Source organism: Balaenoptera musculus, chromosome 2 (assembly GCF_009873245.2).
Source record: "Balaenoptera musculus isolate JJ_BM4_2016_0621 chromosome 2, mBalMus1.pri.v3, whole genome shotgun sequence".
Taxonomy (NCBI): domain Eukaryota; kingdom Metazoa; phylum Chordata; class Mammalia; order Artiodactyla; family Balaenopteridae; genus Balaenoptera; species Balaenoptera musculus.
Window position 1 is genome coordinate 82,671,482 of NC_045786.1, and position 26,191 is coordinate 82,697,672.

The window sequence follows — 26,191 nt, forward strand, 5'->3', positions numbered from 1 at the left end:
TGGCTCCAGCAGATTTTATTTGCCACACGGTTTCAGGGATTGAGACCTGAGACCAGTATGTACTAAAGAAACTCATATTTATAGCCCTATGCATCTCAAAACGACAAACAGAAGCTTTGAGAGACACAGCTTCCTGTGTAAGCTGATAAGGTATGAAGCAGATAAGAACCCTTCTCAGATTTCCTTCTCACGTGTCTCTGTCTTCCCCACCTGGGGTTCTTTCCTCTCACTTTGTGACAGGTGGCTTGATTTCCCTTGGATGGCTGGAATGTGTCTCACAAAGGGAAATTAAATGTTCTTCAGCTTTTTCTAGGCTCTTGGGATCCTTAGGGTAGATCCTGAGGTTTCTTTTTTTTTCTTCTTTTTTGCATAGGCAGGCTATAGAAAAATATAGCTATTTTTCATCTGTACAGAAAACATTCTGATCCTGGCATAGTTCATAACAATGCAATTTTTGCTGTAGATGATCAAATTGTAAAAGAATGTAGATTAAAAAACCAGCAGTCTAACATCGGATCCATAAGAGAAAGGTTGATAAGAAAGCAGTAAGTTTTGGACAGGGGTTTGGGAGAGTCTTCTCAGCAATGACTGCTGAAAGTCTCCAAGGAGAGGGCAGTCAGGTTCTCTGAGGGGGCCTCTACTGTGAGGCAGAGAGAAGGCTGGAAGGAATGAAATGTAAGAGGTCCCAGGGCACCAAGGTTAATTGGGAAGGAGCCTGTGACTTGCAGTACATCCTGGAGTATCACTTTTGTCTAGAGAGGCCTCTTCTCCCTCTCCTTGACCTCTGGACACAGGCATACATTAATTTACAATTTCCCAATCATCTCTGCATGGTACCACCCACCATCTCCTTATACCTAGAATCTCTTCCAAGCTCCTTTTACAAGGTTGGAAGTTCAGTGTTTGAAATCTGACTCTATTGCATAATCGTGCTAGGCTTTATTTTTCTCACTTGTAAAGTGGGGCTAATAATAGTGCGTACCTAATAGGATTGTTTTGAGGGTTAATGCATGTGAAACACTTCATATAGTATCTAGCTTTTAACCAGTGCTCAATAAATGTTAGCTGTTAATATCTTCACTATATTACAGTAAGTCTTAAATCTCCAGTTGTGAATCTATACTTACAGAAAACCACATGGTGAGGGCCCATAAGAAAATTTTTGTCGATTTTACTTGTAATGTGTATAATATAATTCACGTATGCTCGAAGAAGAATGAATTGGTAAAATATTTTTATTTTTCTTTGTGAAGCTATCGTAAGCCATGAGAGGAACAAAGCTCCCAATAAATCAAATTTTCCAAATATCTGGACCTGATGAGCAAATTGGCTCAGCCCAGAGGAAAACAAACTCAAGGGCCTTTAGTATTTGTTTGACTCCCCTAATTCTGTTTCCAAGCTCTTTTTTGAGGACAAGAATTTTTTTTAAAACTTGTGGAAAGATTTTTTTTTTTTGCCTCGATTCTCTCTTTAGTTTGCTGCTGAAATGTTAAAAAATACCAGCAGCTGCAGGTCACCACTGGGTTTCAGTAGGAAACCCTGATTCAGGACACATATTTTTCAATTGTATCAGAATGTGCTTTTGGAATCAAATCAGGAAATCTTGAAGGCTAGGGAACTCTTTTCTTTAAAGTTCTCCCTACTCATTGTTCTTTCCTCATGTCTTTAATGAATTGCTTTGGCTCCCAACCACAGACCAGATTGTGACGAATGAAAGAAAATTAAGAAGGGAAAAAGCTTAAGTTATTGATTTGGCTTGAGGGAATTTTTGTGAGATTTCTGACGCAACCCCAAAAAACCAACAACCCCAAACCCCAAGTGATTCTCCATGTTTCAAGACCTTCTTCAGCTTCTGGACTGGGACCAACCTTGATAAGGAAATGTCAGTCCATGCCATCAGGGTTATATACAGAGACCCCTAAATTCTCTGTGGTGCTTCATCATTTCATGATTTTGGGGAGCTAAAGCCAACTTCCTGGAGGCTGTCTCCTAAACCACATTTGGTAAAGGACAAAATGCTCTGGAGTTAATTGAAGAAAGACAGTGTGTTCATTAATTATGGGCTCATAGTTGCTGTGATCACTCATGGGCCTGGTGGAAGCCTCCTAAATCTTCCCTTTACTCTTGATCTTGTTAACAGAGTTGCTGCATTCACTAACTAGTCTTAAACCCTAAGGTGTTATGCATTGTTCAGAGACAAACTCATCAAAAAAGATGTAAGTGACCTGTCTTCTCTTGTCTCCTGGAAGTGGAAGCTGGATAATGTAAAATTTATTTTGTTATGAGGGAGAAGAGCCCAGATTAGGAAGTGGGTGTTGCCTTTGAGGACCTAGAGTAGAATCAATGGGCATTTGTCAATTTCTACTGAGAATATTCAGAAAATTACTTCAGACCCTCTTCAGCAATAATAGTAATAGTGACGTTAAGACTGACTAGCCAAACTTGGATGATTTCCTTTTTTTCACCTCTTATTTGCTATTTTTTTTCATTAAAAAAAGACTCTTCAAGTATTTTTCTGTTTATAAAGTGCTTTCCCTACATTTTCTCACTTAATGATGGCAACAGAAAGTGGCATTATTTTACAGAGGAAGCATAGGTAAGGAGAGGTCCTGAGTTAAAAATGTGCTCACGCAGATGGTTTGGTGGAAGATCTCAGGCCTCTTCCTTCGTGATCCTGGCCTCTTCTGAGGGCTCTTTCATCAAACCTATTTTTATGGGTCTAAAAAGTCTTGGTGACATGAGAACAGCATCTTGATTGTAATTAAAAATTCCCAGCAGAGTAGTGTTAGGTCCCTCCCATCTTTTTTAATTTTTTGTTTTGTTTTGTTTTTTGGCCGCACCCCGTGATTCTGGGATCTTAGGGATCTTAGTTCCCAGACAAGGGATTGAACTGGGCTCCCTGCAGTGGAAGCATGGAGTCCTAATCACTGGCCCACCAGGGAATTCCCCCTCCCCTTTTTTTCTCCCACCTTTTAAACTTAGGTCTTAGTTATCTGATAACACTGTTGGATTTTTCTAGATGCATCTCCTCCTTCGAAAAGGAAAGACAAGCATACATGCATACATAAATGGATATGGTTTTATTGTCTGAAACCAAGTCAAACAAACTGTCAGCCCTATAAGATAATTATTTCAGGGAGGGAGTGGGTACCTCCAGGTCATATTCTGAAACTCAGGTTACTCTTTTTGATAAATGTTCCCTAACATTTAACTGATTTATAAATAACCATTTCATAAAATAGGTGACATATCCTCAGTTAGTTATCTTGGATTATGTAACAGGAAGCACGTGGCTCAAAGATAAGCATTCTATGAGTGCTTCATTGATATTTTATTTGATTGAGGCAGACATCAAATTATTTTGGCCTTGACGAGATTTGGGGAGTAAAGACTATTTCCAACACCCTGTGTGAAACAGAACTTTGAAGGTTTAATGACTTCTTTTACTATATTCTGGAGCAGATTAAAAACAATGTCTAAGATAATTTTGCCTCTGCTAATGGCTATTGTCTTGGCTCACTGAAATGGTGAAGGATGGCTTCCTATCCAAACACGTGTCTTGGTAGGCTCCTCAGCTGTCACAAAAGAATGCTAACACTATTAAGCGTTGCTCATCTGTCTTACACATCTATACTCAGCTAGCAGCACAGCATAGCAGCTCTCCAGGTATTTTCTAGGAAGTTCAATCTCAAGCTTATAGTCATTTAGTGTTTAGCGCAAGTGCAGTTGAGAGAAATAATAATTAGGATGATTGCTCAAAGGACATGTAGTTCATTTGCTCTTTTAAATATCCTAAAATACATTTCTGAACTTCATCAGCTCAGCAGGGACTGAGTACAGAGACTCTATCATTGGGCCCTTGGAATTGTGTTTGAGATGATATCCATAGGCCTGTTATAAAACACAGCTCTAAAATTCTCATATTATATTCTTTATCTCAAACAATGACTACTTTATGAGGAGTTGTTAGAGAAATTATTGTTTGAGCCAACAACTAACATAATTATACTTTCCCAAAGAAATTAGTTTATTTTTACCTTACAGACTATGAAGTAAAGGGCAATAGACAGACCTTCCCTTTTTCTGTAGAATTGGTGGTCCACCTGGAACAGGTGTGTGGGTCATCATGTCAGGCATTTTTATTTTCATTAGGGACTCTAGCTGATCATCATCCTTCTATATTTTCTTCCACTCAACTTTACGTTAAAAACTTAAACCATTATTTTTCCTGTTGTACATTCTTGAGTACAACATTACATTATTTTGGAGATGATCTTGTGTGTAAACGCTCTTGCATGTCTGAAGATGTTTTTATTGCCTTTTCATACTTGATTGATTATTTGCCTGAGGATAGAATTCTAAGTTTAAAAACATTTTTTTCCTTAAAACTGGAAGGCATCACTCCTGTGTTTTCTATCATCCTTGTTGCTGATGAGAAATTTCATGTTGTTCTAATTCTTATGACTCTGGGGCTACCCATTTTTTTCCTTCTGGAAGTTTTTACTATTTTTCTCTTTGTTTTTTATCAAAATTTTATGAAGATCTGTAGGTCCATTTTCATTCATCCTGACTGGCACTTGATGGCCCTTTTGCTTTGAAGAGTTGTCTTACTCTGGTGCAGAGAAATTTTCTTCTATTTATTTGATTATTTCCTCCCATCCATTGTTTATGTTCCTTTCTCCTAAGTGTGTTTTTTTTTTTTTTCACATTTCTTTTTTGTCATTTTCTTATATATTTTAAGAGATTTCTTAAGTCTTATTCTTCATTCTGTCTTTCTTACTATACAGTTCGTGCATTAAATATTTTTAATTTCCAGGAGCTTTCTCTTGTTCTCTGTTTTCTTTGTTCCTATCAGCTTGTTCTTGTTTCATGGATGCCATGTCTTGAATATCTTTGAGGTACTAATTAGAATTAAAAAGAAAAACAACCCCCTTTCCCCACGTGTTTTCAGCATTATCTCTTCCCCTTGGATCCTTCTGTTTTGTGCTCTTGGTTTTTCTCAGATGTCTGGTGACTTATGGTTGCTGGTTTGTATTTACAAATGAAGGACTAGATGGATTAGTGCAGTTTCAAAGGTCTTTTTCCCTGTCAGGCCTCTCCTTTAAATAGGAGGACCAGTGATATAGCCAGCACACAGAGAGGTTTTTCTGTGTGTCTTAGTCCATTCTGTTTGCTATAACAGAGTACAAAGACTAGGTGGCTTGTAAACAATAAAAATTTATTTCTCACAGTTCTGGAGGCTGGGAAGTCCATGATCAAGGCATCAGCAGATTTGGGGACTGGTGAGGGCTGCTTCCTGGTTCATAAATGGTTATCTTCTTGCTGTGTCTTCAAATAATGAAAAGGGCAAGAGAGCTCTCTGGGGCCTCTTTTTTAACAACACTAATCCCATTCATTGGGGCTCCACCCTCATGACCTAATTACCTTCCAAAAGCTTTCAAATATCATCACATTGGGGATTAAGTCTCAATATATGAATTTGGGAGGGGCACAAACATTCAGTCTATAGCATTGTGGTTTAGTCAGGGTATCTGGCAAATCCCACAATTGCCCCAATAAGGCAGGCTTTACGAGGGCCTGAGTCTGCTGTAGCTGATGTGGAGGTTCAGAGCTTCTTCTCTCTTAGGCCTGAACACCCCCTCTTGGTTTCTTCCCTAGGCATGTTGCCTAGTCTCTTCAGTGGGTAAGGGAGGGGTGTGTGAGAGGGCCCAACTGGCTCAATTATAATTATTTTGGTAATTCTCCAAAACTAAGGTGATCAGATAATTTATGTTCCACACTGAGACACTTTTGAGAGTAAAAGGCCACCCTATTAATTATCTTGCCAAGACATTAGGCATCACTGGGACTGTCACCCTATCTACAACACACTCTCAATCTTTGTATTTATTGGCTGAATTTGGAACTTCTCTGGGGCTCCATTGGGAAAACAACTCTTCTAAGTCTTTTGGCTAGCATTGTTCCTATCTTTTTTTTTTTTTTTTGGTCAAATTGATCCCATCTGATTTCTATTTTATTTTGTAGACTTTCTTTAAAATTTATGAGCCTCTGATAGCCCCATTCTTATTTTCCAGCACTGTATGTTTTTATTCTTAAAAAAATATTTTCTGTCATTTCAGTGGGACCTGAGAGGTAAGGGAGGTAGAAGGACATGCTAACTTGAACTGGAAGTTCTTTTATTCCACTGTAAACATACTCTGGTTTATTATATTTTATACATCCATGTGTATCACTTTACTCGTTTTTGGAACCAGACACATTTAGTGATACCAATTGTGCAGGAACGAGCTTACTCTGTTAACTCATAAATCCCTTGATGAGCACTTTCCTTTCATTCTTCTCACACCTGGAAGGATGCCTACAAAATGTTGGGCATTAAGTCACTGAACCTCTGAGCAATCCATAGTGGGCGTTGTTTATGGGGGATTTGTGCTCAGCTTCCCCTTCTTGCAGGATGTGACTTATTGCCAACAGGGGTTTATATCCCCTCACGCACTGTTGTAGCACATGGAAGAACGTGAATTCCTACAAAGACAATTCAGGCCTAGCATGTTCAGGTTAAAGGCAGAAAACTGTAGGGATTTAAAACCCAAAGCCAGAATTTTGCAGAGCTTAGTGAAGGGATGGAAAATCTTCTCCCAGAATTTATCCATGAAGGCTCAGTTCAGAAAGATAATACTTAATGGAAGTATAGAGACAAAGATGAAGTCTTAATAAGAAGATTTTAGAAGCAAAAAGAGGAGAGGACTTCCTGGCTCTGACAAGGTCTCATGGGATAAGAGCACTGTGGATACCCAGGAGAGGATCCAAACTTTCCCAGCACAGAAATTACTCCTTTGGCCACTTTGGGAAAGGGCTATTCTTAGTCCTTGGGGAGGGTGGTTATATGGAGACACTGGACAGGAGTCAAGATTCTGGTGTTTGGAATAAGTAAAATTAGACACAGAACTATAGAATTCTATGCTTGGATGTGCTTCATATAAATGTGAAATTTAAAAATGACCATCATCTGAATGTATATGCTCTAAACTAAAGCCATCAACATACAAGTTAGCACATCTGATTTTTGGTTTAAACTAAAGTTAATCTGTAAATTACATGCAGGAGGCCAGTGGGCCAGGTTAGCCTTTGCCACGCAGAAGAGACCCCCCACCCACCCAAGTAATATCCACTGTTTTCCTGTCGGCAGTTTTACTATGCCTGGGTTAAGGTGGGGATGAATAAACAAATCTTCCAGCTTTCTAAGCTTTTAAGTCTCTCAGCCTCCAAAATTCCATTTTGGGCTTTGATATTTTTGCTCTTTGTTGGGGAATGATGAGAGAGGATGATGCTTTTACAGTCAGACTTTGAAATCTTTCTTTCAGGGGATGGTTGGTTGAGAGGTTGCTTCCTGGTGGGTTCTCAATTTCAGAGTTATACACAGGGAACTGACTTTATTAGATGGTAAGGAAGGAAGCCATGTAGGCAGATATCAAACAGATGAACACTCTACAAAGAGTAGGAGCCCAACCATAACCAAAGACAGGATGTCATTTGTCAGGAGCAGTCCTCAGAGGTGCACTTCATACATGAAAGCTGAGCCACAGGGACTGTTGAGACATTTAGATTCCTCTTGGAATTTTGGGAAAAAGGAATCAGTTCTTATAACTCGTGGTGCCTGGTATACAGGGAGCAGGTGGTAAGATATTCTCCTATCTTCCTTCTTTCCCTGTTCCATCTCCCTCTTCTTTCTCATCTCCCTTCTACTTCCAGCTCTCCTTCTCTTTGCTTTTCTCTTGCTCTTCCTTTCTTCATCCCTACTTTCCACTCTCCAGTCTCCTTTATCTCTGTGGTTGTATGTACCTTCTCTAAAGTCAGACTCTTACCACATCCTTATACTTTTTACAACCTGTCACTTACCCAGGTGGGGAACTGTGGGATTAAGGGACTCCCAGGTTGAGATGGTCAAGTTAGTTACTAGGAGAGTCCAACATTGATGTCTGTTGGTTACTTGGCTGATCTTCCTTACATAGCTTTCATTATTCCACCGTTACCCTTTTGCCAACTCTAGATTAAGTAAACACGGAGCAAGAACGTGCTACCCTTACTATAAGAACATGCTCTGCTGGTGTTTCTGGGGCATTGTCTTTTCTTGCCCTCTACAAATTTTAATTTCTGCACTATGATAATCTTTGGGTTTGTTGTCCTATTGTTTTGTTATTTGTACTTGCTTTCAGGTGATATAGAAGTGTCCCCTGGCAGTAGCCAGAAAATTTGGGGCACCAGAGAAAGGTATAAGCTCCTTTCTGGAAGATCCTGGTGAGCTGGAGCGAGGCAGAGAGAGAGAGCACAAAGATTGTGTCCATTGGCCTCCATTCCCTGAGAGCCTCTCCGTAGTCCCCTGTAAGAGTACCAAACCAGAGAAGCCTGCCCCACAGGCCAAAGCTTTTGGACGTGCAAACAGGCCTCTTTCTCAGAAAGACTGAGAATGTGTTTCAGTCAGCTGTCTGTGCAGTGCCCTGGGGGTGGTAGTCTGCCAAGAATAGAATCTTTGATTGTTACAGTCCCATGGGATCCAGAAACACAAGCCCGTGGCCTTCAGAGTCAGGCAATCAAGAAGTGTTCCCTGGGTGGCAGCTGTGAAAACCAGCATCAGATGTAAAAACTGGGGCACCAGGTGTGTGTTGACGCTCCCATCCAGGAGATCCTGGGGCTCTGCAGTGTGGCAGAGTGGGAGTGCAAAGACGGCACCCAGTGGAAAATAAAAATAAAAAAAAAAAAAAGAAAAGGAAAAGAAAAGAAAAATAAGAAAAAAAAGACAAGGGGGAAAAAAGAAAAAAAGGAATAAAGGAGGAAAAAAAAAAAAAGATGGCACCCGTCCGCATTAGCAAGGCAGAGGGAGAGGATGGAGATGGTACCTATCAGCCACCGTCCCTGGATAGTATCCCAGAGGTCCGTGCCCCTTAGACCAATGCTTTAAAGTTAGTAACTGAGTCTTTTTCTGGTGCTTTTCAAAGGGCTGCTTCTGTGCTGGGCCCTGGGGTGAGTCTGCCTGAGGGCACTTTAAGAGTTCTTCCTCAGTTTGCCACAGCCCTGCCCCATTGGTCTTCAAAGCAGATGCTTTGGAGGCTGTCTCTCAGGTACCTGTCTGAAAAGTGGGGGTGCCCGATGTGGGGTCTGAGCCCTTTGCTCCTTGGGTTGAAGCTCTGGGTTTTGAGTTGCCTCCTGCTTTGTCTGAGGGTGGGGTTTATAGTGAGGTTGTGTCTCAGCGTTTCCTACCTGCTTTGATTGGTTTCCCTCTTGTTTGCCTGATGTGAAGGAGTCTCTTAGCCAGTTTCTAGGTTTTGTTCTGAGGAAATTGTTCCAGATATATCTGTACATTCAGTATGTCCATAGGAAGAGGTGAGTTCAGGATCTTCCTAAGTTGCTACCTTGGACCAGAGCTCTCCACTTGCTTTCAGAAGAGATTTTATTTTTTTGGCCACTTCCAGCTAAGGGTAGGTCTCAGTCCCCTGATAATGTCAAGTTCCTCTCAATATGCATGGGTTGTTTAGAAATATCACCTTTGGCTCTGTGACTATAAGGTCACTGACCTCACAGGCCACTTCAGTATGGTTTTGTTTGGCTATGTTATATCTTGTAACTCTGAAGCAAAAAAACAAAAACAAAAAAAGATTCCTTTCCAGTGTGGCATTTGACTTTTAGCAGCTCCTTCTTTTTTAGGAACTACTTGAAGTTAACAGAAAGGGTCTTTGTGGAGTTGAAGGGATATAGAAATTGGAGACACATACTGTTTTGCTTTATGGCTGGCATCAGAAAGACAATGAAAAACATTTCAGCTTTCCATTTTGGGATTTTCCAATACACGTTCCAACGTTTAGGCTGGAAAAAAACCAATGCCCTTCAGATTTCAAAAGAAAGAATTCTTCTAACCTTGATGACAATCAAAGTAACCTATTCGATATTAGTTTAAACAGTTGTATGTTTCTTTTGGTTGAAAATTTAATTTCATACCTGATTTCTCTCTCTTTAGAAGTGGAACGGATAGTAAAAGCCAATGACCGTGAATATAATGAGAAGTACCAGTACACAGTGAGTAAAACACTCATAGCACACACATGCTGGGGTAGGTCTGATCTTAAGGATAGTAGGATTCTTGCCTTCTAGAATTTTGATTTCACTAAAAACTTTGTTGGCCCATTTTAATAGCAAGGTGCCATATGTTTCCATAAATTCAGATTTTAGTAATGTTTATACATTTATTTCTATTCTGCGCTGAGTGGTTGGTATTCATATTGGTATGGGAATAAGATGAAGTATCTTCTTTCTCAAGAATTTATGCTTAATTCATCTTGGTGCCCATTGGGCACTCAAATAATGTAAGAATGCTATGAAAGCAGGCCTCCATGGTAGTACTTGGTAACAGAAGTGGTAATAGTGGCTGATGGGTGATGAATAACATTTGGGGATTTTCTCAAAGCAACTCAGGCTGAATGTGGAAAAGTGCATGTAGGAGAAAGTTCCCAGACCTGAATGATTGTATTTATCAAGTGAGCAGTGAGAATGATTAGTTAAAATGTGTGATCTTTAAGCTTGTACTGAACTACTTTTTTTTTAACGAGAGTTTTCTTCATTCCCATAAGAAATATTTATTGAGAGTCTACTAAGTGACTGGCACTAGTCTAGAAACTTGGGATACTCTGGTGAGCACTTTGTGAATTATTTCATGGGCCCTTATAAAAACCTCCTCATCTTTCCTTGACTCAACCTAAGTTGCTACATGAAGTTTTTTAAATAAGTTCTAAGAAAGATAACTGGTAGAATTGATGCTGTGGGAGACATGTGGCCTAGAAGACCTGCTGTGATTGAGTATACCAGCACATTAATGAAAGAAAGTCTCAATTCACAGAGGGGTTTGATGACTATCAAGGCATAGAAATGTGAGTGTCATGGGGCAAATGTTGGCAGTCTCCAACTAGGAACTAGCTAGAGGAGAGAGAATTTTGGCCAATGGATTATTTTTAGTATTTAGTTCCTGTTGGCAGTGTTTTCCATATGTGTGGATGGCTACATTGGGCTATTGTAGCTTGATAGCAGTAGAGGTAGCTAACAACCCCTCTTTTCTCATACTGTGATAATCACGTAAACTTGTGATTATAATTTGATGTTCAGTGTAAGTGTCTCTCCAGGGAGTCAGCACACTGCCTCTATGACAGATTTCTCATTAAAGTAATATATTGGCACCCTGATTTTACTCATCAGTCTTGTAAGCTTGGTTCAGGTAAATCTGTCCTTGAGAGAAGGAATCCCTCGCAGGAGGCTGATGAATATGCTTTGTTGCCAGGGGTGGGGGGACCGGGGACTACTTTCTCCATGGTGATTAATGCCACTCTGTGCAGCCTCCTGACTGCTGGTCATTTAGCCCTTCTGGTCATCACCAGACTTGGCCCCATGCCTTTCTATCCATTTTACCACCAGTTCTTTAGCTCTAGAGGATGACCCTTGAAAGCCTTGACCACCAAACCCTAAATCAGAGGAGTAGATGTCTATATTTTAAGACCTTGGGGGCAAAAACCCAGTAATAAGTAATCTACTACTGGGTAATTATGCATTTACGTAGTTGGCTTTATCCTTATTTTCCAACGTGTAAGAGGTATTTTCATTCTGTGAGTAGTAACTAGATAAGGAAAGCCATATTTTGTCTGCATTTTGTCAGATGATACAGTCTTTTATATTTATAGTTATTTTTACTTAATTTATGAAATATTTCAAACTTAGAGGAAAGTACAGGGAATAATATGACACCTGTGTGCCTACCACCCAGATTAAATAGATGTTAACCATTTGCCATATTTGCTTTTGATCTTTCTTTTAATAATAACATGCCAAGGATACAGAGATGGTTTTCTCTTGAGCTTGCATGATATTGAACAAAAGCACACAGGTGTGTAGCTGGGGCTGGGTTCTCTGTTGGGCTTCCTAACAATGACAAGGCAGTGGAACAATTTTCTGCAGCTACAGCAGACGGAATAAGGCAGCTTTGTCTCGGAGTTAAAACATACTAAGGAAAAAACCAAAACCCATTATGGGCTGGCAAAACCAAGAATGACAGCAAAAGTTGAGAAAGGGAAGGTGCAGAGCAGAGAGGGGCATGAGTATCTCAGGTCTAGTGACCCCTACCGTGGCTCAGAGGGGATGAGCCAGGCCCTCCTAGAATGAGCAAGGGTCCCCACTAGACCTGGCTGGTGGTGTGTTGATTTGGGAAATCCCAACAGGATGTCTGGCCAGACAGTGAGCTGTGGAACCCTTCTCAGCCTCAGCCCATTCAGATACAAATTGGGGATAATAAAAGTACCTATTTCATAGTTACTGAACAGACTGGAGTAACACACAATGACTCTATGAGCTAGTCTTTATAGAGATGGGATTTGAATCCATATCTATCTGATTTTTAAGGATTTTTGAGCACGTCATACGTGGACTATCCTTTTAAGAAAGGCAGAACCCACGGGTCTTTTGCTCAGTCTTGCCTAGTTTAAAGGGTATTACTGCAAATGGAAATGGATTTGAAGAAACCCCAACAGATCTCAGCAAGAATGCTTATAATAATTGATGAAGTAGTATTCCCCCGTAAGGCTGAAAAGGAGATGGGAATAAACTGAAAATTATAAAAAAGATGAAAGGAGAAATGGTGAAATTTCCTCGAATGTAGTGGAAAGAGTGTTTGGGGATAAGATAGACCACAGTTTGAATCTTTTCTCTTTCTCGTTTGCTAACTTGTGATCTTGATTTATTTATTTTTCTGCATACCATTAATTTCACCTGTGAAATGGGGAATTTTCCTTATAGGATTATCTACCAAAGGGTTAAATGAATTAATTTATATAAATATTCGATAATAGTAAGACTAGCTAATATATATTAGATGCTTACTATGTACCAGGCTCTATGCTAAACCTTTTATATGGATTTTTTCTTTAACCTAACATGGCTGTGGGCAAGTATGCATGATAAATTTTAGATTCCCTATAAAGTACTGGATAAAGTAAGATATCAGTGAAAATAATGTTCAGAAGATACTGAGAAGTTGGCTAAAGTTGTAAACTTTTTGCAGCAGATATCATGCTGAAAAGTTAGCAAATCTGTGATACTGAATGTGTGGAAGTTGCTGATAAATTATGCAGGGAATGCAATAGCAGAGATACAAATGCACCTAAAGCAAGAAGATTAACAGTGTAACCAACTGTGGTTGTAGAGAACAGCCCCCTGCACCTGCCGAATAAGCAATATGGCAATGATAATAATTTGATGAGATACTTATTGATTACCTACTCTGTGCAAAGCATTTGATGAGTTCAGGAAATATTTCTGACACTCTCAGTGTGGATATTGACAGATATATGGTTAACAGTGATGATAATAACAAAGTTAGATATAATAATAATAGTAGCTTACACATATATAGTGCTTACCATCTGAAAGGCAGAGTTCTAAGCACTGTATTATATTAAACTAATTTAATCTCACAACTCTATGAAGAGAGCACTTTACTTATCTCACTTTTGTGTATGAATACATTGATGCACAGAGATCTCACTTAAGTGACTTACTCAAGGTCACACAGCTGGATAATGGCTCCCATTCTTACAGCTGTGAGTCTAGCTGTGTACCAGGTACTTTACACATATAACTAATCTTCCACAAAACCCAGAGGGTTGTAGTGGAGTTCCACTTAGTAACTTGTCTGAGGTCACACTGCTAATAGGTAGAATTCTAATTTAGACTGGCCAGATTCAAAGCCTGTTTTGTTTCCATGATACCCTGCTGTTCTTTTGACCAATCTTGAAAGACAAACTGCAACAACAACAAAAAACCCCCAAACAAATCCTCTGAATCTCCTCTCCTTCTCTTACATACCTGCTGGTAAGGTTTTTATACTCAGAAGACAAAGGCAGATAAAGGAGATATAAAATTTTACAAATGTGAGGCTAAGAATGACCTTAAATCGTACCCTTAGCGTTTGTAGATGAGAACTTGGGAGAAAAATTTACACAAAGCTCAGATAACTGGTATGATTTCCACAAACACAAAGACTGGCCAAGCAAACTTTTCTCTTTGAAGGCTGAAGGAAGATATTTCAATACCTAGAGGACATTAATTTATCAACAGACCCTTAAGCTTCAAAGCACTTTATAGGACATAGCACAGGCTTAGAAAATGATCAAAAGTGCTTTTAAAAGATAAAGCTTTTAGAACACAAAAGACAAGGTTAATGATTCTAAGTGAAATTAATTGGGAAATGACACATGATATTGTGAAAACTGGAAGGTGGAAAACATAAAACAAGTGGGATTTCAGACTGTCAAGATGTGTAACACAAAGTGAGATTGGAGAATGAAGGAAGAGTGAGCCGAATGCTAGAATTATTATTCTCATTAGAAAGGAGTTCAAAGTTTTCTTGGTTAATGATGGGAATGAATAATAGAAGTAATGAGAACAGTTGTTGTATTAAAATATGTTAATAATGTTAGAAAAACGTGAGAGCGAGCCAGACAGCCACTCATGATCCCTATTAAAAGGAGTTCAGAGTGAATTGTAGAAGTACTGAAAACAGTTGTATTAAAATGTGTCGATGTCAAAAGATGTCAGAAAAAGTGTTGGATTAATTATAGCTATTTTCCAACTTTATTAAGAAATAAAGAAATGTTGGAAAACATTGGTTCCCACTGGCTCCTGTTATTTTTATGTCTCACATCAGCACAGGCATACCCTACCCCCATTCAATTCTCTTGAACTCTAACAGAATTTGAGAAGGGGAATGAACTCGTCTGAGTGTTGAGAAACTTATCCTGCCTCAAACTCAGAAAGTTCAGTAAACGTGAACACTTAACAACTTCTGTCTGAATGTATTTCATGCACGAAGGTAGATGGGAAGTTTCTAAAGGGCTTTTTCCTGAGCTGAATTATTGATCCTATTCAGGAAGTGTACAGGCTTATATAAGTTGGTGAAAATTTAACCAAGTAGTTTTGGATGCTTTTTTTTTTTTTTTTCCTTAAATTTATTTATTTATTTATTTTTGTCTGTGTTGGGTCTTCGTTTCTGTGCGAGGGCTTTCTCCAGTTGCGGCGAGCGGGGGCCACTCTTCATCGCGGTGCGCGGGCCTCTCACTATCACAGCCTCTCTTGTTGCGGAGCACAGGCTCCAGACGTGCAGGCTCAGTAGTTGTGGCTCACGGGCCCAGTTGCTCCGCGGCATGTGGGATCTTCCCAGACCAGGGCTCAAACCCGTGTCGCCTGCATTGGCAGGCAGATTCTCAACCACTGCGCCACCAGGGAAGCCCTTGGATGCTTTGAAAGAAAGCTTGCCATCCAAAAACTGTGATTCGAACACCTTAGTTCATTCCTAGAATCTTGAGATGGCTTGTTGATATTATGGTTATTGGATGGAGGCTCTTGTTGCTCTTATGATTTTTGTGATTGGTAGAACAATGACCATTTGGGTTTTCCAAAAAGTGTTCATTCAGTGTGGCAACATGGCTGATTCTTAGCAGTCAGTGTTACAATGATGCCACCAAGATGCCCTTCAGCATGAGCCCCTTCCATGTCCCTCCCACCCACTTAAATGGGGCTTTCTTTGTTTCCACAGTCACTTCTCTTTTAACTCAGAATCAGTGGTTTGAGTGGAGTAAAAAATTATGGCCCACCATGATTCTGGGTGTGTGAGCTTGGACAGTCACCGGACCTCTTTAGATCCACATTGTAATGATGTGTCTGTGTTTCTCTGAGACCAGACTGGCATAACAATAAAACCTGTATTCCTGTGTCTGTGGGTGAATCGATGAGTCCTAGTCCCTTTTTTTAATAGAAATGATTTTTAAAATTCAGTATGTTCACAATGTGCCTGCTCTATGCCTAGTAACATGTGTGTTTCTTGACTTAATCACTTTCCAAAGAGGTTTTGAGGCCATGAACAAAAAGAGTGTGAAGCTCAAAGGAGTAGAAGAGGAAACTGGGATGGGCAGGGTATATTTAGGTGGGCCCCAAACTGCATGCTAGAAGGCCCTATTGCTTAGACTGGCAATGTGTTGAGTGCTACCAGGGTTATTAAAAAAGCGGGTATAAATTTTGCTTTCCACCTTCAAGGAGCATGTATAATCTACTCCAGAAGAGAAGACCAGGACATAAGAATGAATTTGACAATAGGTAATACTGAAAAGGTAATGCTAAATTTTACATGTGTGTTGTGGCCTGTTAAGTGTTAGGGGAATGAAGGGTGAGTGAAGTATTTGAGGAAGTGTCACCAGAGGAAAAGGGAAATGATTCGAGCCTCGTTTGTTTATTTGTACCACCGCTGTTAGGAACGAGAGACAGGAGCAAAGTCCCGAAGTCCAACCTAACTCGTGGGAATTAGGGTGTGTCATGGGAAATGATAGTTCAGGTAGGTGAGACCTGACTGTTTAAAAAAAGAATTTGAATATGAGGTAATAGGCTCTCAGGAGCTGAGTAGTCAACAGAGTGAAAAAGGATGTTATTAGCACTTGGGATTAAATAGATTCGATATCCAAATTGAAATGCCCAGGTTAATATGGAATGTAACTTCGGTGGGGTTAGAGTTGTAGATTAGGGATATCCATTGGAAGGAGGTGCTTAAAGCTAGGAGAAGAAATAGAACTGAAGGCTGGACGGCTGAAAGTGTGGCGGTAGAAACTCCCCCACAGTTAAAGGGGGAGGGAGGGAGCCCAAGAAGCAGTGGAGAGCTGAGGAAAGCAGAGAAAGGGTGAGACGAAAGCTGAGGTGGGGTGGGGTGCAGGGTGGAGCCCCTCAGGGAACAGGGGGCGGGAAACCATATCTGATGCTAGGCGCTCACGAGCTAAGGCAAAACATCTTTAAGTCAGAAGGAAGCACTTGGAGGACCTGAAGAAAGCAGTTTAAATTTTTTTAAAAGTCCAGGGTTTGGAAGTCAGAGGGCAGGGGAAAAAACATGCAAAAAAAGAAGGGAGTAGGGTATAGCCCCCTTCATTAATAATTTGCAGTAAAAAAGAGAAATAGTATTTAAGCTTTCAGGCTCATTGAAATGAAGTGAAACATTTTTGAATCAATTTTCTGACGTTTTGACTATCCAAGTACAAAAAGCCTGTGGGAAGGTAAAACTCTAAACATTTTCTTTGGGAGACTCTTGGCATATCCACATGCTGAGACACATCCTAGTCCTGCTTTAATCCTTGGCCCGATGGAAAATTTGGATTTCTCTTTCTTTTTTCATGAGCAGCATAGTTGCACTGCCAACATGCTGTAGATCCTCACCAAGAAGCCTGATAATCAAAGCAATTTCTGCACCAACCAAAGAGTACAGATGATGACAAACTCTGTGACCGAGCTCGAATTAGTTGTGGAAAGTGCCAGTAACTTGCATTTGTTATCGGTTTCTGGTTGTTGGTTGTTGCGTGTTTTGTATTGCGACGTTACTATAGTAACAGTGGCTTTTTAGCAAACATTGAAATGCCTTCTGTTTTGGGTACTGTTAATATCCGTGTAAATTATTCTACGTTCTACATGACAGAGGTTTTTATCTTTCTTTACAAATAATTACTTGAAGAGAAAAGATAATTTTTGGACATCTCTCAAATTCATTTTCATTCTGGATTCAGGATTTTAAAAGTATAAATGTTTTATCTTTTTGACATCTGATTTATTTAAATAGTGTTATTCTTTGGCTAAGCATTTGTCTGATTTTTTGGTTTCCTTGATTTGGTTGATCTGTTTTAAACTTTTGTTTTAGCCTCTGAATTCCTATTCCTAAACGTTCTAAAATGGCACATTAAGGTAATTAAAAAATCCAGTTAAGCTCTGAAACTCTGAAGTGTTTGTCATTTACCTGTTCCAGGCTTGAGATAATTTAAGCATCCTCATAAACTAGTTCCGTTCCATCTGTTCTGTGAAGTAAGTTTCAAATAAAGCCATGTAGATTAGGTTTATTTATTTATTTATTTTACTTTTACTTTATTCATTGCAATGATATAAAATTTAAAAGTTTCCAAACAATGTGTAATTGGAATTAAGAGTTAAAATAAGCTAATTTTGGTGTTAGAATTTTGGAGCTCTGCTGTAGCCTCGCTGTGGTGGGATAGATTTAAACTAAGACTGAGAAATGAAAAGATGGAGCAGGAAGGAAAGTAACCTTCTGTGTGAAGCAAGAACTACAACTGCAGTTTCCTTTGTTGGAAAATGGTTTATGAAAGTAATCCATAAATCAATCACGTGGATAACATTGGGCAAGTTCAGTAACAGTTGAGAGGCTAACGGAAAAACCACAACCCCAACGGTATCAAGGTTTTTAACACTCTTTTGTAATTTTCTTTACTGGACCAGATAGTTTGTTTCTGTGATTCATATTATTAAAAGATAGTAACTATCACATTTTATGTTCTGTAGTGGAAAGATTAATCAAATCATTTGTGTTAACAATGTAGTCTCAAATTCATGTCTACTATTATAAAACCTGTGCTCAGGTTACTGTTGAATTTTATATCTGACTTTCTATATGCAGTGTCTTACAAAAGTAAACTATTTAGGCATTAAAGTTAAATCTGGAGGTAATTTAAAAATGATACTAGGAGTTGATTAGGGGCCATATATATAAATGTTTGCGTGTTGCATGTTTATGTGCATGTAGGAAGGGTTGTAGTTATAAGAATGTGTGTATATCTTTGTAAGAATGTTCTGGCTTGAATGGTGAGAGACTGTTCTTTGAAGCACAGAACAGCAATCAGATTCTTATATCTAGATCGGTGATCTAAATCTCTACCTGCTGATACCCTGATTTGACATCTCTAGCAGCCCTAGTTGTTCTGGGTTTTACGTGTGCTCTTTGGTTGTAAAGTTTGCTGTGAATCAAGGTCACCTCATTATAGATGTGGCTGTCCAGGTACAATCTAGATATGCTGCAGGTGGTGACATCATTCTGTCCCAATAGTCCAAAAGTGCATGGAAGAGGAATTGTTTTATACAAATGGGAAAGCCTGACTGGTACAGTAAGGAAGTTAGCTGAAGTTCATCATAGAATCTCAGCATAGAATTATCCTTTAAAGCTTTTCCACCAACTTCTCTCCACAGAATTTTTAGTGATGACATATCCAGTCTGTTTGTATCCCTCTAGAGGAGGAAAACACACCACTTCTGAAAAGGGCCTTTTCTGTCTTTGCATAGTTTTGATCGTTAGACAGTTTGTCCATCATTTGATCCAAATTGATCTTCTTTTGCTTTATTAGCCATTGGGTTAGTTTTTCTTCTGAGGCCAAAGCAGAGCAAATGTGTCTCCTATTTCATGTGACAACCCTTCTGATGTTTGGCTCACTGAGTAGACTAGTCTCCAGAACAATCATCTCCAATTCCCTTTCTTTTCAAAGAGCTTCAGCTTTGCTATCATTTCTTAAAGTGGGTTGCTCCAAAGTCAAGCAATATCCCAAAAGTTATTTGATCAGCTTGAAGTAGAAGGATTATTAATGCAGCCCAAGATTGCTCTGGCTTTTTGGTGATTGTTGACTCCTGTTAATCTCATTTTCATTATTAATGATCAGGACTGTGCCACATTTGTCTCTGCATCTTGCTTGTCATAGAACAGGCCTTACTCTGCTGTGTCACATGTGGACTTACGTACATGTCTTCTGCATCTTCACTGAATTCTAAGCCAATGCGCCAATCAAAATAGAGGCTCTGGGGGGTGGAGTCCAGGCATTGGTATTAAAAAAAAAAAATCTCCCCATGTGGTTCTAATGAGCAGCCAGGTTAAGAGTCACCAATATAAGCTTTTAATTAAAATATTGAGCACAACACAGTTGAGGACAGAGTCATGTGCCGTATCATACCTCCCAACAGGTTGCCATTGGGCCATTAATAATTATGTCTTGTTGCCTTAACTAGTTTCCGATTTCTATAATTAACTGTCCTGGCTGCCAACCCAATTTTTGTTTAATTATGCTATATTATTGCTCTCTATCTTAAAAAGCAGAGAGCCTTTTAAAAAATATTAAATCTATTATACTGCTGGTTTAGATAACTTTTATATGGAAGCAGAAGGATGGAATGAATAATTGAACTTTGAAGATTCCTTTCCAAGTCATGTTTCTATGATTCTTGCAAACCACAAAGTCCTGTGCTGCAATATTTTAAACACTCTTGTAGGCCAAATGCCACAAAAACGCCATTGTTATAAGCAAGACATTTGTGAGTTTAGGAGCACAAATGGGCTGGACTTCATAATGTCTGGCAGAGAAAGCACTGCTCAGACTTTTCTAGGTGAGAAAATAAGCTAAAAGAATGTTTGATTTTTTTTCTTCTCCCTCACTCTCTGATATGGAAAAGTTAATGAACTGCACAAAGATGTTATGCTAAAAAATGTGAAAAATCTATATTTATGCTAGGGCCTATCTTTCTCTGGCAAATGTACTTCTCGAAGTTATGTACTGGAAATTACTTGTTTGTGTTGTGAATTACTAACAATTACATTAGCTCCTGTTTGTTCTGATAAATGGAATTGCATTTCCCTCATGTATTATTTTGCATTTAAAAAAATTGGGTTTATCAGGCTTGTATTGAGTAATTAGGAATTGTTTATCACTTTGTTAAATCCTTTAGAGACTTAAAAAAGTATAAGGTAGGGTCTTAGCTCCTCAGGGATTTACTATCCCCTTGGGATTTTGAGATTATTTTATATACAGAAATGAAATAACAGTACAAGACATTGTAATATTAAGTATAAAATTGAATGGCGTTAGACTTACAATTAATGTTTTCACTATATCTGGGTAAGGGAGATAATTTTCTAATAAGAGATAAATTCTTTTTTTTTTAACATCTTTATTGGAGTATAATTGCTTTACAGTGGTGTGTTAGTTTCTGCTTTATAACAAAGTGAATCAGCTATATATATACATATATCCCCATATCTCCTCCCTCTTGCGTCTCCCTCCCACCCTCCCTATGCCTAACACATATATATAGAATCTAAAAAAAAAAACCAAAAAAACCCCAAGAAATGGTTATGAAGAACCTAGGGGCAGGACAGGAATAAAGAGGCAGACGTAGAGAATGGACTTGAGGACACGGGGAGGGGGAAGGGTAAGCTGAGACGAAGTGAGAGAGTGGCATGGACTTATATACACTACCAAATGTCAAATAGATAGCTAGTGGGAAGCAGCTGCATGGCATGGGGAGATCAGCTCGGTGTTTTGTGAGATAAATTCTTTTTAAAAAACTTGTTCATGTTGTTAACAAATGTCTTTTGAAAAATATACCATGTTGCATTTATATAGTATAAAAATGGTCTAACTTGATTTGGAAACTTACTAATTTGCACTGCAAATCTTTGAACCCTTGTCTGGATTTGTGGAATCATTGGCTACTCAGAAAGCCCAGTACCAGTCTCCTTTAAGTCCATCTAAACCTAAACTGACTGAAGAAAATGATGTGCTCCTTCAAAAGTTCTAGGTTATTCTGGAATTGAATGTTTTGAGTATGAAAGGCAGTTGAATTTTTTTTGTTTGTTTAATTCAAATGTGAATTTTATATGTGTGATTATTAAAAATAACTAAAGTATTTTGACATTAGGAATAGTTCTGAATTTATGCTTTATGAACAAATAATTATAAATAAATTCCTGAACCTATACAGGGCCTATATGTTATTTCCTGTGCAAATGGTCAGTTTTTTTACATTTTGCATTTTTTCATTTTTAAAAAAGGGTTCCTCCTGCCCTCTTCCCCTTCTCTTCCTGCCATGCTCCCCCGTGCCTCCACATACCTGTGGAATTTCTTCCACGGTCTTTTGTTTTCCAACTTAATGCTTGATCTGATCTTTTTATTTGCCAGAGCTTTAACTGAAAATGCATGAAGAATCTCTGATTTTAATTTTCATCCAATGTATTTTTCTAAGGATTGAATGAGAAATCTAGAAAAATATCTTCAGCTGAGTCAAAAGGACATTTTCTTTCTATAGTCTAAGCAGTGGTGTAAGGCATTTCAGTGTTTTAGCTCTGATGTTGATTCCGCTCCATAGTCTACTGGTGAAATCAAGTATCTCACAAGGTTCCTCATCTATAGTGGACAAATGGGACTTTTTTGGATATGTACGAATTTCACTAAATTATTTGCACAGCCTTTCGAAAAATACATGTACCTTTCTTATATTATAGAAATTTGTATTTATCAAAACTCTTAGAGGCTATTTAATACTTTGCTTCTTGAAAAGCGAGCCTCTAATCAGCATCATCTTCTCCCCTGGAGCTTGTTAGAAATTCAGAATCTCAGGCCACATCACAAAACTACTGAGTCAGAATCTGCATTTGAACCCAAATGATTCATATACACATTTGAGTTTCAGAAGCACTGGACAGATCCTCTATTCTTATTTCAGTTAGGGGTGCCCTGAAGATTCTGGAAAGAGCAAAGAGGTGAGGAGGGAAAAAAGTATTTAATTAGGAAGCACAGTGCTAGTGCTTTTATATGCATTACCTCATATGATCTTCCCAACTCTGCATGGTAAATATTATTACTCACATTTTACAGATGGGGAAACTGAAGATTGGTGGGACTAAAATTTTTTTCCAAGGCCACTTAGTTGGTAAAATGTAGAGCCACCTTTCAGATTCAGGACTCCAAGACCTCCCTTTTTCCTTTTTCAGTTATCTTCTGGGACAGTTGGCATTTACCCAGTCCTTATTAATTGGATTGTTGTTTCTTTATGGTGAATATGACTTAGATTTGGGGGGGGAAAGGTCTTCAAGAAGCTCTTGAAGATGTCCTGAAACAAGGTGTGCGAGGAGGCTCTTCCTTCTTAATCTCTGCATCTGAAGTTTGGGGTTTGGTTTGTCCTCTTCCATATGTAACTCCTTTCTTTATGACATGTCTGCCTTCCTCCCTCCCTTTCCTCCTGTTCTCTGCCTCTTCCTTCTTCTTTACAATAGCTCCTGTCCAAATGGTTGTGTGTGTCTGTCATGAGTAAGAAGGCATATGTTGAATGTATTTTATGTTGTAATTTTGCAACAGAAACTTGTCTTATTTCAGTGGCATTTTCAGGGAAACTGGGGGGCTTTGTCACAAATGCAAAATCCAGTTTGAATTCGCAGTGATTAGCACTGTAGGTTGTGATAAGCCCCTTCCTCAATTATATGCTAATGGTAAGTGAAGTGCTTTCAGGTGAAGCTAGTTATGGGTGGACTGTGTCACATCTTCTGCTTTCAAGCTCGCTTGCCCAAATCTTACTCCCCATGTCTGCCTAGTTGCCTGGTGCTTTCTTGTTTCCTAGATCTTTCTCATAGGAAGGATATCCTCCTCACCTTGACATGTTAGAAATTAATGTGTTGTTTTCCCTGGGTATTAGGGTTGTAATGGAGGACAGTGGCCAGAGAACAGTGTTTAACACAAAGTGATGCATCTGTATCCTCCTTCACCCCCTACCCCATGCCTAGCACATTGCCAGGCATATACTAATAGGTGTGAACTTTTTTTTTGGTAGAAGGTTTCTCTGGATCATTGCAACAGTGAACTTCTTATTTGTTCATTTATTCGTGCACTTATTTAAAAAACACAACTATTAAAAATTTTTAAGTATTATTACAAATTAAATTACTAGGGACAAAATTTACTGAGGAATTGCTCTGCTCTTGGCACAGGGGTGAGGTACATAGAGGTAGATAAGACTCATTCATATCAACCTTCAAGGAGCTAAACCACAGGCCCCTGGGGGCTTTTCTTCAGGTCTGGAACCAGAAAATTCCCTAGAAGCCTGCGTTGTGCCATGGACCTTGACTCTGGCATGGCCTATGCAAGTGTTTTCTGGCTTTCTGGATGTCACTTTCCTTACTGAGTATATAAGCAGATCATCTCACTGGAAGGGACTATTGAGGGAAGATAATATCTGAAATGGGTTTGATATCCTTTGCTATTATAAACAGTAGCCATTTTGGGAAAACCTGTTTCCCAAAAAGGCTTCAGGCTACATGCCATAGTCACACCTTTAGGTTTTTCCTCCTTTATTCCCTTCAAATTCCTTGTCCTATTTCTGGTGCCGCTGGTGACCCTCCATGGGAGGGACACAGAGCACAGTCTTCCATTCTCATGAAATGCCTCCTGATTCTGTTCTGCCAAATCCATCAACCTCTCTGGCTTCTCCCTCCCCCAAACCAGCACATTTGTATAAGGGTCTGGGTGACCTTTGCTGTTGCACACTTACCCCAGGTGGAGTGAATCAGGAGGAGGAATGTGGAAGAGGAATTTGAAGGATGTGGGATGAGATGTTGGAGAAGGTACGGGTGCTGCAGCTGGGAGCCCCTCATTCATTCATCCATTCATTTATTCAGGGAGCAGGGGAAAGGATCTGGTCTGCTTTGTTTCAAAGCAGCTTTGTACCCTGTTGTACAGTTCCTAGCTGGCCTCCCCAGCTAGGATGCACGGGTGGATCATTAACTACTAAATAAATAAATGCCCACTGTAACTTGCCCTGGAGCCTGGTTCTTGGAATTGCTCCTCTGAGAAGCAGCTCAGTTGCAAATCAGTTCAGAAACTTAGTGTATCTGTCCTAGTGAGTTTTTTTTTTTTAATAACATCTTTATTGGAGTATAATTGCTTTACAATGCTGTGTTAGTTTCTGCTTTATAACAAAGTGAATCAGTTACACATATACATATATCCCCACATCTCTTCCCTCTTGCGTCTCCCTCCCTCCCACCCTCCCTATCCCACCCCTCTAGGTGGTCACAAAGCACCGAGCTGATCTCCCTGTGCTATGCGGCTGCTTCCCACTAGCTATCTATTTTACATTTGGTAGTGTATATATGTCCATACCACTCTCTCACTTCGTCCCAGCTTACCCTTCTCCCTCCCCATATGTCCTAGTGAGTTTTGATTGGAGACTCACATTTGAAACCACTGTGCATTTTCTCTGTTCACATCTTGGCAGCCCTTCCTCTGCTCAGCACTAGCTTGAGTTTCTTAATGAATCTATTTGTCAGCTCCTACAGAGGACACCTGCCTACTTTGATGTATGTCATTAGGGGATCCCATTGCCAATTACCAGAAGCAAATTTAGTCTTTATTTTAACCTAAGCCATCCTAAGCAAAACTTGCAAATTTGATGAAAACTCATTAAATATCACAAAAAAATAAAAGATTGACACTTCCATTTATTTATAAATTATTGTTATTGTGTTTTAATGATAGAAGATGGTTTTAAAGCCTCTCTCTTCCCCCATTCCATGTAGACAATTTTCCTTCCCTCTTTCCCAACTTGTCCTCTGTTCTTTCCCTTCAATACCTTTATTCCCAAACAAGCACCACTCAACAACAACAACAACAAAATCACAAAGCCAGGTAGTGTGGGTTTGTCTCAATTTAGATTTATCATCCTACCCTGAATGAGAATGGGCTGGAGGCCAGGAAAGCCCAGAATGTTGGAGGAGGACACCTCCATGAGTTGGCCAGGGGTCCCAGTTGCCCCAGCATCCTGCAGAGGGTGAGAACTCAGAGCTGCACACATTTCTCATCTGATCCTCAGGGATTCAGGAGAAAATGGCATACTTCCCCAGAGCTGCTGTTATTTGTGTAGAACCCTAGTATAAGAGGTAGAGTCTTAGGAAGGATTAGACTATATGTAGTATGTTATTATAACCCCTTGGCCCTTTGGGAAATTCTTTATGGGTGCCTTTCCTCATTAACTGGACTTTTCCACTGTGCCTTTGTTATTGTCATAAATGCTGAGGTCCTGCCTGAAATCTGGCCTAGTTCCCGGATTGTACTACATGGTCTAATTTTTAGTCCTAATAAACAAAGCGGTTTGTATGCACTAAGTTATCCAAAGGCGCCGTTGTAGTTCAGCAAGCCAGCCCCACATCAACTCAAAGAAATGCCCACTTTGGTCGTCCAAGGCCTCTAAAGCCCTAGACTGAGATGAAGCAGTGAGCCAAAGCTGAAGGCCTGCTCCCCAGCAGGTAGCAGACTTTCAAGGGGGAGGCATAGAAGAACTTTGGAAAAGCAGAACTAGCAGACAAACAAATCATTAGGGATGCCCTGTGAAAGTCCCACTGAAATACAACATTTGACTTCTTTTTTCTTTTCTATGCCTTTCTTTTGTTTTACCTCTTATCTCTCTGGAGAAGGCGTATACTAGATCTGTCTCCCTCTGTATAATTTTAAGAGCATTTTTAGTCCTTTTTCAGAAG

General features: G+C 39.4%; 1 protein-coding gene across 5 annotated transcripts in view; it reads left to right on the forward strand.

Annotated features, from left to right (window-relative positions):
* Positions 1 to 26,191, forward strand: part of ATP8B4 (ATPase phospholipid transporting 8B4 (putative)) — a 305,563-nt gene that overhangs the window by 95,119 nt on the left and 184,253 nt on the right. For all 5 annotated transcript variants that reach the window (XM_036844630.1, XM_036844631.1, XM_036844629.1 and 2 more), the window contains one exon: positions 10,013 to 10,071. In XM_036844630.1, coding sequence (XP_036700525.1) covers positions 10,013 to 10,071 — 59 coding nt within the window. The remainder of the gene's footprint in view (positions 1 to 10,012; positions 10,072 to 26,191) is intronic.